At 34.2% G+C, this 15,457-nt stretch overlaps 1 protein-coding gene and 1 pseudogene across 1 annotated transcript; one reads left to right on the top strand and one right to left on the bottom strand.

The window, feature by feature from the left end:
- The first annotated feature begins 7,860 nt into the window (after positions 1–7,860).
- Positions 7,861–12,903, top strand: LOC145631945 (putative GTP diphosphokinase CRSH, chloroplastic). The gene is made up of 4 exons (XM_081684179.1): positions 7,861–8,318; positions 9,690–10,622; positions 11,764–12,045; positions 12,564–12,903. Exons 1-4 carry the CDS (start codon positions 7,941–7,943, stop codon positions 12,699–12,701), a joined length of 1,731 nt encoding a protein of 576 aa, XP_081540305.1. The 5' UTR covers positions 7,861–7,940; the 3' UTR covers positions 12,702–12,903.
- Positions 12,904–13,830: 927 nt separating this feature from the next.
- Positions 13,831–15,420, bottom strand: LOC145632635 (F-box/LRR-repeat protein At3g26922-like; annotated as a pseudogene).
- Between the last annotated feature and the right edge of the window lie 37 nt (positions 15,421–15,457).

Below are 15,457 nucleotides of genomic sequence, written 5' to 3'. Positions count from 1 at the left end.
CGCCTAATTAAAACTAGTCAAAGCTGTTTAAACCAGTTATGAAAATAATAAATGAAGCTCCCACTAAATTCCGCATCCAACTTAATTAATCCAATTAATTAAGTCGGCAAACCCAAATATTTGGCAAAATTAAATTTTGCAAATGTCGCTCAAAAAACCGAGGGCTAGCCTCCAAAATTTTAATTAAATAAACAAAATAATTAAAATAATTAAAACGACAATTTAAGCAAAAAATTACGTAGTCCAAAATGTCTAAGTGCCTATCACTAAGACTTGGAGTGCTCACACCCCGCACAACCGTTTGATGCTCAATGAACGTGGGAGTGGCCCGATGTGGCTGAGCGTTACACCGCCCACATCAGCGAACTTTCACGCATCAATAACGTGGCCCTTGATGGCCATGTTGTATGAACTCATTGCATTACATTGCTACGCAAGCATCGTCTACGCATATTACCCATATTATGCAACGCACTAATAAACTCTTAAAAATAGCATTGCCTTAAAACTCGGGGTTAAAGTGCTAATTATGGGATTGTGCGCATCGTGCCACAAGCACGTAGCACATCCAATCGCACTCCCCGCAACACCAAGCATGCACACGGCTGCTTGTGCTCGCACCATCCACGGCCAGCCCAACGTAGCAGCACGCACAGCGCGCACAACACCATGTTGCTGTTGCGCCATGATGCTGCTTGTTACTGGCTGGCGCGCCACGATGCTGGCAACGAGCAGCAGCCTCAACCTTCCCTCGCACAGCACTACGCACACACGCATGAGGCGCCCAGCAGCCTCGACAACCTCATGTGGGCTGCGTGAGCAGCCAGTTGGCCGAGAGCAAGCTCGGGGCTCTTAAGCCTCGACTTGTGTGCCTATGCCTCGAAAAAATTTCCGATTTTGTGTGTGACAATATTAATCAATTCTAAATTAAATTTGAAGGAAAATGCAATTAATAACAAGTCCAACTTAAATAAATTCATCCAAGTGCAATTAACCAAAATTATTTCCAAGAACCATTCTTTAATAAAATTGGTTTAAACTTGGTGTAACAAAATAAATTAGGGCAATTCTCATTATTAATTTAATCAATTTAAATTAATCTTGAGATTTTGACAAAATAAAAGGGAGTTGGAAAAATAAACATACGTTCAATAAAAACTCCAACTTTAGTACTTGTGAATCCTTGAAAAATTACATCTTCCAATATGAAGATAAACAAATTTCTATCACAAGTTTTAAACTTTATGATTCCAATCAACTAAAATGATTAAATCAACAAAGTTTAACCAAAAAACATGAAATTTAGTAACTCAAAATTTCAATCACTTAACATAATTAAAGATTGAATCTTTAGTACTTAGAAGCCTCAAAGAACAACAATTTCACACTTAATGCAATTAATTTGCAATTATGTGAAAAATAAAACCAAGATTTCAAACATAAATTACCACCAAGTAATTATGCCTAAAGAAGTTTAAAATTGTATATAAATTAAGGAAAAAACCAAATACATAACCACCATAAATATGCAATGAATTTTCAAGGTTAGAAAGACTTAAAAAATTTCGTCAAAACGAAAAATCCCTCGAAAAGTGCATTTCTGGTCGTGTCGGGTAAGTTTAAAATTCACTATTATTATTATTATTAAAATTCACTATTATTATTATTAAAATTCACCCATAATAGACAACAGTTCGGTTTTAGGTAAAATTTTCGTGTCGGGTAAGTTTTTTACACCCCTACACATTGTCATGTAATTTGTTAATTTATCATTAATTTTAATATTATTTGGTTCGCACACATTTATTAATTTGAACCCACTTTTAAAAATTACTAAATTTGTTATGACCAATTTAAAATGTCAGTGTGTCGGATAAGTGGTTTACGTTTCTTCAATCGAAATGCATTATTGAGATTTTAAGATACAATATTAAAATTCTGAACAACACTTTACCAAACAATGTCTTATAAATCAAACCTAAGAATTCCAAAAAGTGTGATTAATCTTCACAGTTTACCACGAATTACAAGCAAACACTTAAAACCTAAATGTCATTCTATTTTAAATGCTATACAAAAACCAAATCATCGCACTGTTATACTACTATTGTATACCAAATAAGAATTATTACAGGCAAACATTTAAGGTACTCAGCTTGCTCATTAAACTTCTTCAAATCTTCAAAAATTGCGAAAAATTAGAGGAAAAATTCAAACAATTTAATTAAATCAGCGATTATGAAATTAAAATGAAAAAAAACAGAGGGTTAGCTTTCCAAATTCATGTAACTAGAATTAAACACGCCAAATGCAAGTAAATTCTATAAAATTTAGAGATAGAATCATACATTTCTCAATGTCAGTGAAAAATTCTGAATCCACTTCAATTGCTTGTCCTTCAACCGGCAACAACTTCAGCTTCTGTTGTTCACTGTGAAATTTAAAATAAAAAAAAAAAATAAAAAAAAAAACTTCAGCAATTGTCAATTGAAACGTAATCAGATTATTAGCGAATTTTCAGTTGGAAGAGAGCTTACTTGAGCTCATACGCCATTTAAGCTAAGGGAGAAATGAAGAAAGAGAAATTAGGGATTTTAGAGAGAAATTGAGGGATTTTAAAGAGAGAAGTAATTGTTATTCGCCGGGACGCTTTTATAGAATATCAGGCATTCAGGCGCGGAATGAAATGTCTCAGCATTTTTATTTTTTTTTGACAAAGAGTACTATAAATGAAAAACATGACAAAGAGTACTAGTAGTTTTTGTAACTTTTTTTTTCGTTTAACTACTAAAATTTTACATCACCACTTATACATATACAGTGGTGGATCCAGGATTTTCAAACAGCTGAGTCACCTTCAATAATTGATCACTTGTTTAAATTATATAAAATATATTTCACCAAAATGATTTCAATCAAAAAATAGGAAATAAAAATTCATACTACAATAGTACTTAAAAATTCAATCTTACAAGTCGAAAGTAAGTACTCCAACTAAATAACATGTTACAAACAATGGTACTATAAAATTATTACATTAAATTAACTTTATGATTTTTTACTTAATTGATAAGTTTTGTGAGAAAATATTAAAATTGGTTGCATAAATATAGTATAAATAGAAACAAGAATTATTAAAAAACTATACAAAGTACCAAAAAAAAATATATATATAGTGAATAACTTAAGAGACCTGTTATTTAACATGTCTCTTTAATAAATAAAAAAGCAGCGCAACAAATATTCCAATGTCAGCAGAAAAGAGACATGTTATCTAAATAACAGATCCTTTGATATTTAAATAAAAAATCTGACAAAGTCCTAACTCAGGTAGGCGGTTAATAGCAGTAGCAAAGAGACCGCCTATCCATAATAGGGGGTCTCTTTGATATTTTTTTTTAAAATAAATTTTTTTTTTTTTTTTTTTTTTTTTTGGTGTGACTCACCATGCACATGAATAGATCCGCCCCTATACACATATCCATAGGTACAAAAACTAGAAGTTATATAACCTAACTACTTATTCTCTAAATGTATGATAACAGAGACATATATATGAAGCCATCATTTTTGTAATGGTTTGGTCGTGAATGAGCTCTTGTCTATTACAATTGAATATCAATATCATGCAATCTTGAGCAATTGTCTTTCAATAATTGAATTTAATCCTTTGCGATCATCAAAGAATGCAAGTAGTAAATATTTATACTCATGATTCCATTATTACCATCTCATGCAAAGTCAATTACCAAGCTAGGCTTTCACAATTTATTTTTGTTGAGTCTGTAGATTATGGATGGGATTGATTTAGAGGTAATCACACTATGTCCCCATTCTTTAGAGCTGCTCTGCTCTGCTCAAAATAATTCTGCTCTGCTCTGTTTTGCTCTATTTTCAAATAATAATTAATAATAATATTTAATATTCAATTATAATAATTAATATTGTATTGATGATAATAATTTATTATTTTGAATAATTATAATCATTAATAATATTAAAAATAATTTTAATAATTATTAATAATTAAAAATTATTAATCATAATAATGCTTAATAATAATTATTATTATCAATGATAATATTTCATAATTCAAACTATTAAGAATTAATATTTAATAATATTATTAATTAATAATTTCTAATAATTATAACAATTCTTTCAAAAACAAAGTAAATAATAATAATAATAATAATAATTTATAACAATTTCTTTCTATAAAAATTTGATATTAGAATCACAATGTATAGATTCCTTTAAAAAAAAAAAAGGAATCACAATGTGTAGAAACATTTTATGTGGGTATTGATTGTTAGTTCATTGAGTTGAATTATTTTTTAAATCTTTCCATACAATTTAAGAATTAAAAAAAAAGGTTGTTTCAAGTAGTACTTTGTATATCATTATTATTTTGAGGGTTAAAAATATATGATTACGACATATTTATAATTACAATTATTATTACTCATTGAATCGTTTTATTTTATAATTTTTGTGAAATAAATATAAGTAAACCGTTGTCTTTTATCTTTCGACTATTAACATAAGTTAAATATGGTACACATTTATTTATGTTTTCACTCACCTAAATCAATGGTATATGCACTTAACAACAACAACAACGACAAACATAATAATAATAATAATAATAATAATAATAATAATAATAATAATAAAATTAATAATAATAATAATAATAATAATAATAATAATAATAATTACTCCCTCCGTTTCTTTTTACTCGCAAAAAACTAGTAGTTTGCGGACTCCTAGGCAAAATATGGTAAGTGTAATTAACAAAAAATAAGGGCATGTGTTTAGTATTAAAAAAAAAAAACAAAAAAACAAAAACAAAAACAAAAACAAAACAAAATCAAATACAGCCACCTATCACCCGCAGCACCACCACCACCTAGCAGCAACACCACCACCTAACACCATACCACCACCACCACCTAGCAGCACCGCCCTCAATTTCGACCCAGCACCACCCCCGATTTTGCCCACAACCACGCCATCGACCTAGACCCAACACCACCCCCGAGTTCGCCCAAAACCACGCCTTCGACCTAGACCCAGCACCACCCCCGAGTTCGCCCAGAACTATGCCTTCAACCCAGACCCAGCACCACCCCCGATTTCGCCCAGAACCACGCCTTCGACCCAAACCAGCACCACCCCCAAGTTCGCCCAGATCCACGCCTTCGACCCAGACCTAGCACCACCCCCAAGTTCGCCCAGATCCACGCCTTCGACCCAGACTCAGCACCACCCCCGATTTCTCCTACAACCCCGATTTCTCCTACAACCCCGATTTCGACCCACCACCTATTTCTTCCACAACCCACCACCGATTTCGACAAACAAAACCCACCACCTATTTCGACCCACCACCGATTTCGACCCACAAAACCCTCAAAGCCCACAACGAGGAAGGCAGCGACAAGGAAGAAAAGAAAAGAAAATGGAAGAAAAGAAAGGAAGGCGGTGACAACGAAGGGAGATCGGTGAAGAAAGAGAGAGAGAATCTGGGTATGGTGGTGGTGGAGGTGGTGGTGATGGTAGTGGTGGTGGTTGGCAATTGAAAGTAAGGATGAATTTAATTGGGAGGGAAATGATTTTGGTGGAAAGGGTTAAGTTAATTAATGTAGAGTTTAAGTTAATGTAATAAAATCAGTAGTTTAATTAGGGTGTTTAAAAACAAAAGTAAGGGTAGTTTTGTAAAATCATACAAAAAAACATACTATAGAAGGAAAGAAAATAGTTTGTTGCAAGTAATGTGTAACGGCTATTTATAGTATTTGTTGCGAGTAAAAAGAAACGGAGGGAGTATTATTATAATAGTATCAATAATAATAATAATAATAATGATGATGATGATGATGATGATGATGATGAAATCTGCTCTGCTCTGCTCTGCTCGACTCAGCTCGGCTCTACTCGGCTCTGCTATCCTTAAATCTGCTCTGCTCTGCTGAAATTTAATCTGTTCTGCTCTGCTCTGCTCTGCCCAGAAGCTCAAAAGAACAGGGCCTATAAATATTTTGGTTTCATATATTTATATATTTTATTTTGTCTTGTAATCACACTATCTATTAATTTATTGGAGTTGTTTAATCATAATTTTTTTTGTATTTGTTGTACTACGTATTATTATGTTTAGAATTTGTGGTTTTTTTATTCACATGATCAAGTTTTGTATATATATGGTTAATATGTGGTATTATATGATTTTAATTGTCAAATTATTTTTGTTGTATTGATAGATTGTATTATTATTTTAGGGTTTTAAAATATTATTGCTCTAGGCAGTATTATTTGAGATTTTTTTTAGAGTTAATTAAATTTAGGTTATTAGATTTAGTCATGAAAATGATAAATTAAATTATATTTAGATTAAGTAACATATAAAATAAAATAAAATAAATAACATTCAACGCATTTTCAGTAACTGACACACAGTAAAACACTTACTGAATAACCCTTGACCGACCAAGTAACCCTGACTGGTCGAGTAACCCCCCTGACCGACCGAGTAACCCTTGACCAAATAACCCGGCCTAATCGATGAGTAATCCTTGACTGACCAAGTAACCCATGAACAAGTAAACCCTGATCAAGTCGCTGGCTACACGGTGCGGTTAGACCACATATGAAACTTTGTAATTTGCTAATGGAAGGGGATAAAAACACATGTTTTCACAATAAAACTAGTGTGTATCCCGGGCGATGCTTCGGATTGCTAGTTTGTAATTCTTTAATTTGATAATTATATTCTACTGTTGTATAGCTAGTGTGTGATTTGGGTGTTGTCTCGGATGTTACGATTTTTTTTTTACTTCATATGTATTTATTTCTAATCTTGTAAAAAAATAAATAAATTAAATAACCTCTAATTTAAAAGAAATATATAATGTTAGATATGTGAAATTTAAAACACTAATAAAAGTTGGTTGAGATTGTAAGTGTGTAGCATTTTTTTTTTGAGGTTGAGGGTTCGAATCTAGATAAAACCATATTTTATTAATTTTGTTAAATGAAGTCGGAAGCTTACGTGTCGCTGACGTGGCATTATCATATGTTGTCATATATGTTGAAGAGTGCCACGTGACACCGTTTCTTTAAAAGGACGCCTTTTAATATATAGTATAGATATAGATGAGAAAAATGATCACAAAACACAATGTATATGCTAAAAAATTATTTTAATACTTGTATGTTGTATTGGTTTTTTTTATCAAAGGTCACGGGTTCAATTCTCTTGCCTAACATTTATATTTTGTTTTGGATTTGCATGAGAATGAGACATTGGATTGTAAGGGACGAAGGAGAAGGATCTTTGTCGATGATTACACAGAATAATAAAATTTGTTCATGTAACCAACCCCACTTATGGGATTAAAGCTTTAATTGATTGATTGATTGCTTAAAGCAATGGCTTGAACCATTTAGAGGCTTGGGACAAGATGATTCACTTATGTCTTATACTTTGTATATCTTATGTACGGAAATCTTCAATTAGTTTTATTCCTTGTAATAACTCTACTTTATTTTCCATTGTTTCCATGCATTAGGTGTTTCCCTCATGAATAGAGTCTTCTAAATTCATTTTCCATTGTTTCCATGCATTAGGTGTTTCCCTCATGAATAGAGTCTTCTAAATTCATTTTCCATTACCTTATTGTAACAACTTATGATAATTTCACAAACGTAATAATGTAATATGACAATAAAAAAAATCGCTGATGAATGTCAACTACCTTAATTGGTTACAATCGCCGCCATCCGTGGCTAGCCGAAACCCACATTTCAAAATTAACCAATGTCTACCATAACAAATAACGACCACAAAACACCACAATAACCAACTCCACACACATTATCACTCTCACTCAATCACCCGCCCAAAATCATCTCCCTTTCTCTCTCTTCATCCTTCAATGGAGCTCCGATCTCACGACTTCATCCTCCACTCAAAAATCCCCAATCTCAAAACCCTAATCCCAATTTTCCGCGCTTCAACCACCCTTCTCCGGCGCCGGAAAACCGTCGCCTGCGTCCGAGCATCGGCGGCGAAGGAAACTCCGGCGACGGCGCTGGAGCAACCCGGTGGAAAAATGGTGGCGGAGCTCGTTGGAGCTTTCAATCAGCTGACTGAAAGAATGAACTATAATGTGTTATCTACTAGCTCTTCTCGGATTCTTTTTAAGGCTTTGAAGATTTCAATTCCAATTTTGCAGACTCTTCCTTTGTCTCCTGATGGTAGGTCACCTCTTTCTAAGGCGTTGACGGTTGCGGTTCTCCTCGCCGATCTTCAGGTTCAGCTCATATATTCTCCGTGGTCTCGGTTTTTATTATATACTCGGGTGTACCTCGGTTATGTTTTTTTTATTGGTCATTTAATGCTTGTGAGTGGAATGTGAGAGTTTCAAATGAGTAAAAAAATAGTCTTTGAGTTTTTTTGGGATTACTATTTTCAGCGTATTTATTAGGATTATCTGTGAGTTTGTGAATTGTGACACTTTAATTTTGCGCTATTATTCAATAGCTGATTGTTGAGATTTCCTGCATTTAGAGAAGATTAGAGGGTAATTAGTTGATTGTTAATTATTATAGGAAAGTATGTTGATTAACATTGTTGTTGTGAATACTTGTGAAATTATGATGATACTACTACCTATGTCTATTAATAAATTTCGCATTTGACTGTTTAAGGTTGGAGTTTTATATCTCTAATCATTAATATATTTGAAATTATGATATTGGCCATTATTCAATTTTTTATCATTAGAAATTGTGAAAAGTTAAATGGGATGTTTATAACTGGTAAGAGCAATTGAGGATGAGAAAATGTGTTGGAAAATAATACTAGGATGAAAGTGGAAATAATTAATAAAATCTAGAAATTTAGTTGTTGAATGAGCCATGGATGATCTTTAATTCTCTTCAAAGAATACAAATATCAAGGAGTTAATGGCATGTCATAAATAATATATGCTTAAGGGAGAAAATGTTTGCAAAACACAATGAGTTTAAGAAAAGGAATGGGAAGAAACAAGTATATATATAAAGTCAATTTATGTCATTGTATAGATTTCTCTCCTGCCACTCCACCCTTTCCAATTGCATGTTTTCTTTAATCTACAATAGACTCATACCGCTCTCAACCACCCCAAATTTTCTTTAATCCCCAATAGACTCATACCGCTCTCATATCCCTCACGATGCTATTACTTTGCCACTCTTAAAGCCTCCTAATGGGTGCATCACTCAATCTTTGTCTTATATAGCCAAACCACCTTAGGCTACTTTCCTCCTTTTATGCTCAATAGGGGTAACCCCTACTTTCTTCCTTATTAATTTATTCCTCAACCACTTCTTTTTTTGCATGGCCACACACATAATATACCATAGGCACCTCCGCCACATTCAAGTTATGAACGAAACTAGGAAATTAAGTTGACCAGCCTGACCAGACCCAATCGGCCCATTTGACTGGTCGTAAATGATAATAAGAGATCAATTTATCATTAGCATAACAAACTTGATTAAGCTTATAGTTTGTAAGCGGACTATTGTCATTTGTTGTGTTTGGCTATTGTGATCTATGATGCATCATGAGATTGTTCTGAGTCCTGGAAAAATTGAAAGTGCAGCAACTGAAGTCTTTTTTCAACTGATGGCTGCAGATGGATGCAGAGGTAATTGCAGCCGGCATACTTAGAGAAGTTTGGGAGGCTGGTGCAATCTCTTTACATGAAGTGAGAGATAGGATAGGTACTGGTACTGCTCATTTACTGCATGAAAGCCTGCGTGTGAAAAAGGCTCCATTTGGAGCTGAGCTTCTGGATGATGATAATGCAGCTGCAATAAGGAGGTTTTGTCTGACATATTATGACATCAGGGCTGTAGTTATAGATCTTGTCTTGAGGCTAGATATGATGAGACATCTAGATTACCTTCCTAGATATCAGCAGCAGATTATTTGTCTTGAGGTCATGAAAATACACGCACCTTTAGCTCATGCTGTGGGAACATACTTCTTATCACTGGAGTTAGAGGATTTATCATTCAGATACTTGTTTCCTTCTTCTTACCTCTATGTTGATACATGGTTGAAGAGGTATGAGAAGGGTAGCAAGGATTTAATAGATCTTTGTAGAGATCGCTTACTTGAATCTTTGACTATGGATCCATTGTTGCAGACTATTGTTGATAATATTTCTGTCAAAGGTCGATATAAAAGTCGTTATAGCACCATGAAGAAGCTTCTAAAAGATGGCCGTAAGCCTGAGGAGGTAAATGATGTCATGGGCCTGAGAGTAGTGTTGAAGCCAAAGCCTGGTGTTGATATGACAGAAGTGGGAGACAAGGCATGCTACAGGGCTCGAGAACTTGTCCTTTCTTTATGGAAAGAAATGCCTAATAGAACAAAAGACTATATAGCTAAACCAAAAGCTAATGGATACAGGAGCTTGCACATGGCTGTTGATGTGAGTGATGATGGTCATGCAGTTCCGCTGATGGAAGTACAGATACGGACTACAGAGATGGATATGTTAGCTTCTGGTGGAACAGCATCCCATTCCTTGTACAAAAGTGGGCTTACAGGTCCAGAAGAGGTAAGCTGTCTTAGAATTAATTGGCAGTCTTTTGTACTCTAAAAATGACATAGTAATGATTAATTAACCAACCTAGATAGTCCAAGCCCACACACACACCACTACACCAGTGACATTTCATTATACATGACAATCTAACAATGGCATTTAGTTTTGAAAACTCATTATCCCTTCTTCCTGGTCGCGTGTTGATTATTCTTCCAAGCTCTTTGCAATGGGATTGCGTCATAAATTATTTTCCTTCTGGATTGATTAGCAACTATTGCAGTTCTATACGGTATGACATTGCTGATGCAGGAAATTAAAGCCTCTTTGGTTGACAGGGGTATTATGGTTATGACTTGTGACATTGAGTTACCTTACTCCGAGTCTCTACACTCTCCTTCCTATGATGGGATGTGTGCTGGTGGTTGTTCTTGCTGTTATTATATACATTAATACAACTTTCAATATCACTACATAACTTCTTTACAGAAATCATGTTGGAACTTTTGGTTGTAGAGGTTTCTGCTTTGCCATCTCCTTCTGGAGCTGGTGTATTTTTTTTCAAGAAAAGATCTAATATGCTGATGTCATTAATTGTCTAGGGGACATAATAAATACTTCATAGTAACTAAAACATCATGAGCAGGGGCCTAGGTTTGTCAGTTGACTACATTTTGGGCTTTATCCAAAAAATTAAACAAAGGGGGAGGAGAGGAAGAATACCAAGACTGTCAACTTGTGTTCATTGATATGCAGGGAAAAATAAATGAAGAAATAAATCATTTTTAGGAAAACCAACAGTTGATTTTTTATTGATAATGATTAAGGGTAACAGTGTGTATGTAAAATCATCCCTTGTCCTACGATGGAGGGAGCTTATTGTAGATTTTAAATGATTACTGTTTTGCTTCCTCAAAAAAAAAAAAAAAAAAAAAAAAATATATATATATATATATATATATATATATATATACATACATACATACATAACAGTTTCTCAATATTTTTAGCTGTAGAAGATCATCTGGTCTCTTATTTGTTTGCACTTTTTTGCTGCTCCATAACTCTATAAAGCTCATAGGTTAAGCAGAGAATTCCTGAAGCTATAAACTTAAATATCTTACAGATTTTTTAAATTCAATTTTAACTTCCTCAGGCAAAACGGCTTAAAGCCATTATGGTGGCTGCAGCAGAACTGGCTGCTTTGCGTCTTAAGGATCTTCCATCTGTGTACCATAACTCTGAGATTCATCAGAAAGATAGAGTGTTTTTCTTATTGGACAAAAATGGTGATGGTAGGATTAGCATTGAGGAACTAATGGAAGTGATGGAAGAGCTTGGTGCCCAAAGGGAGGATGCACAAGAGATGATGCAGCTTCTTGATTCAAACAGTGATGGTTCCCTGAGCTCTGATGAATTCGAGTCATTCCAGAAGCAGGTATATGCTGATTCCCATTTTCTCCACAGTTGGAATTTTAAAACTGTCTCAGTTCTAGTTTCTAGTTTCAACTTATCATCCATAGTGCTCTTGGTTTGGAATCAAATTAAACTCTATACTTGTGCTCTTTACTCTAGCCTACTTTCTTATCATATTATGAACATAAACTCCCAAGTTTTTTTAAAGTCTTGTTCTTCGGTAAGATTCTTATCTTTGTTAATTGGCATCAGATACTGTTTACTGCATATAATTTTATATAGAAATGTAAAAAGATAAGTGATGCTACAACTCTTCTACACGCATGCACAGTATGTACACCATAATGGATCTCGTGATTAAAAAGTCTAATGTGCAGCCAAGTAAGGGCCTATAACATATACTTGTATGTTTAAGTACTTTTGTTGTGTCTACTTTATCTAATGATTTCCTATCACAAAGACAACTATATGAAGTAACATAGCCTTTTTTTACAGTGACTGAATTCGGTATTTATTTTTTCTCTTCCTTCCAAACTGCAGGTCGACTTGATGCGCAACATTGATGATAGAGATGAACAATATAAAATTATGCTCGAGGAGAAGCTTCCCATAGCTGATGAAAGTGGCTTAATTCAGATTTACCGGAAAGAGCTTAGCAATGGAGTTGCTATAAGTTAGCCTAGGTTATACTTCATATTGTCCACGAAAATTATTTTGTACAGATGGACAAATAACATTGTACATAGGTAAGTAATACGGATCATTGCTTAACATATGAAAATGCATGTAAATATTGCAAGTTTTTTTCATGTAAATATGATTCCAAGGTTAATGAAGATTATTTTTTCAAGGGGTTACATGCATGATTGCATGAATAAAACGTTTTATTATTTTAAATTATGAAGATACCTCCAAACCTTTTTAGGGCATAATTGGTTGCTATGGCCACACTTCTTGCGGCAATTGGTAGCATGAGGTGAGAGTCGAGCATAACACTTGCAACATACCTTCTTATTAAGCTTGCAGTGGTAGGCTAAGGCCGCTAAGTGTGATGGTACTAGTAATGATTTAGCATATAAGCCACCACCACAAAGCCTTGAGGTAAGGCAAATGGTCGAGCCACTCTTTATACACAGAACCTGCTCCGCATTCATCTTAGGTGAGGGCTAAACAACTGCTCTTGCATGTTATATTCTTACATTTTCTGCCAAGTTAGGAAACCTGCATCGTTAATTGTTTAACAAATACCTGCTTATCATTATGTCATACTTCTTTACATGATTTACTCCACTAGTATAGTAGTATGTAGTAACAATTATGAATCTTATGATATCAGGCGCCTTTTAATAGTCTATGCACCTTCATGTATAAGGTAAGTTCAGAGACAAACTTAGATAAATAAAGTAAGCACATGACCTGTATTGCATCATAATCTTAGGAATATATACTTCATATGGCTTAACATCCAAAGAAACAACCTTTGGTGAATTATACGAGTATAGCTCTCTATGTATGCCAATGAAAGTAGCATATGCTGATATGTAATTATACATGCTACTTTGAGGGTTTTTTTTTTTTTTTTTTTTTGACATGAGCTTAAATACATAAACTAAATCGCATTATTAAAAGATGATAACCTATAATTAACTGCGGTTGCAAGGTAAAATGAAGAGTCACGAGTTTTTAGCTGGATTAAACCTTTTGTTTGACTCCTCTATATTATACTACGTAGATGGAATTTTGAAGGGTGAAAATTGACAAAGGACTAGAAAGTGACAGATTGAGTAAAAAACACTATTGTTCACAATCAGAGAATTACAAATTCAATATGCCTTGGAATAACCATAGCTAGTTTCTTTGCACGTTGTCTACCACCTTCTACAATTTCAGCTATATTTTTAAGGCTATGAAACTCAGATGCTAGATTTCGTGGATCACAAATAAATTTCTCTAGGTTGATGGCGATCTTAACACAGTGCAACGCCAACGGATATTCTAAATCATCATGAACACTAAATGCTCCAGACCATTCGAATTTGCGTAAGCTAGGAAGGGTCGTAGAAGTACCCTCTTGTATCTCCAACCAATGCTCCTCTTGTTTAGGTTTCATTTTTGGACAGCAACAATCAGGCCATATTAACTGCAAAACCCAACCAAAATAATATGCTTAGTTTAATTATAACAGCAACATTTCATTATTAGGCATGTTCTCAACTTACAGAAAAAGAGCACAAGTTAAAAAGGCATCACAGTACACAGGACTCCCATTGTAGCACAATATATAGAAGGTCCAAATTTAGTAAAAAAAAATAGAATAAGAGAAGTAGAAAACATGAGTTGGGAACAATCAAATTAAGAATAGCTCATTCACCTGCAACTTAAAATCATACATTAAAGGACAACCCTTTGCAAAGCACATCAACGGATGAAGGTTTGTATGTTGATCGACCAAGACTCGCAACTCCAGATATTTGACATTAGGAAAGGAAGGGATGGGAAAATCTCCACCCTTTATCTGTCAATAATAATATAAGTAGATAAATAATTTAAAAACAAACAAAATGATGATCGATGTATGTTTAAGTTGTTAGTTACAAACCAGTTTCATATCAAGGGAAAGCTTAGACAGTGTGCAGGGAAGCAATAGGTCCGCAAGAAATTTGGAAGCAAGCCAGAGTAACCGAGACCATAATGCTGCCAACAGAATCGTGCTTCAACAAGTGATGGAACACTAGCACACACCACATTTGTCCTTCCATTCCTGTCTATGAATTCAAAAGATTCAAGACTCACAGCATGTATCTCAACTTCCCTCAAAGAAAAGCATTCGTGTATTGCCAAGTATTTCAACTTTCTTCCCAAGTTTATGATCCTCATATTTGACAGTGTGTTTGATCTTTCAATGTGTAGGCGTTCTAAACTATGACATCGAGACAAAAGCAGTTCTAGTACCTCTTCTCTGAGGTCAACAAACTTGAAACATATGGATGTTAGGTGTCTACATGAAGAACGTGTGAAGACATTAGATGGTAACAAGTAATGAGAATAAGATTGATCGGAGTAACCACCAAGGTGATCTCTACAAGTTGTCCCGTATTCAAAATCCAACTCCAAGTTCACGACTCTTTTTGCCATAGCAAATTTGATCCAAGTATTGATACGCTTTGAATAAGTCGCATTTAATGGAAGGGATATTCTGAAATCATTAATGAATGGAGCACGATGCACGTGGAACAACAAACTCCATACTTGTGAAATACGTCGACATAGATCTCCATCTTTTCGCAAGGATGCAAGTTCTTGTTGCTTCTTTTCTGTCAACAAGGCACAGAATGGAGACAAGAATATCATCTGGTAATTCGCTCAGCCTGTCCTCATTTTCATTTTGTTTCTTCATTGATCACAAAAATTAGAGGTTATTAGAGTCTTAGGGG

Source organism: Chenopodium album, chromosome 5, assembly GCF_948465745.1.
Source record: "Chenopodium album chromosome 5, dcCheAlbu1.1, whole genome shotgun sequence".
NCBI classification, from domain to species: Eukaryota; Viridiplantae; Streptophyta; class Magnoliopsida; order Caryophyllales; family Amaranthaceae; genus Chenopodium; species Chenopodium album.
This window is presented reverse-complemented; position numbering and strand designations above follow the sequence as displayed.

What these genes read in the sequence shown, in the direction of transcription:
- LOC145631945 (XM_081684179.1), top strand. Translation starts at nt 7,941, where the DNA reads ATGGAGCTCCGATCTCACGACTTCATCCTCCACTCAAAAATCCCCAAT. An exon ending in TTCTCCTCGCCGATCTTCAG is followed by an intron (nt 8,319 to 9,689) that starts GTTCAGCTCATA and finishes TGATGGCTGCAG; the next exon opens with ATGGATGCAGAGGTAATTGC. An exon ending in GGCTTACAGGTCCAGAAGAG is followed by an intron (nt 10,623 to 11,763) that starts GTAAGCTGTCTT and finishes TAACTTCCTCAG; the next exon opens with GCAAAACGGCTTAAAGCCAT.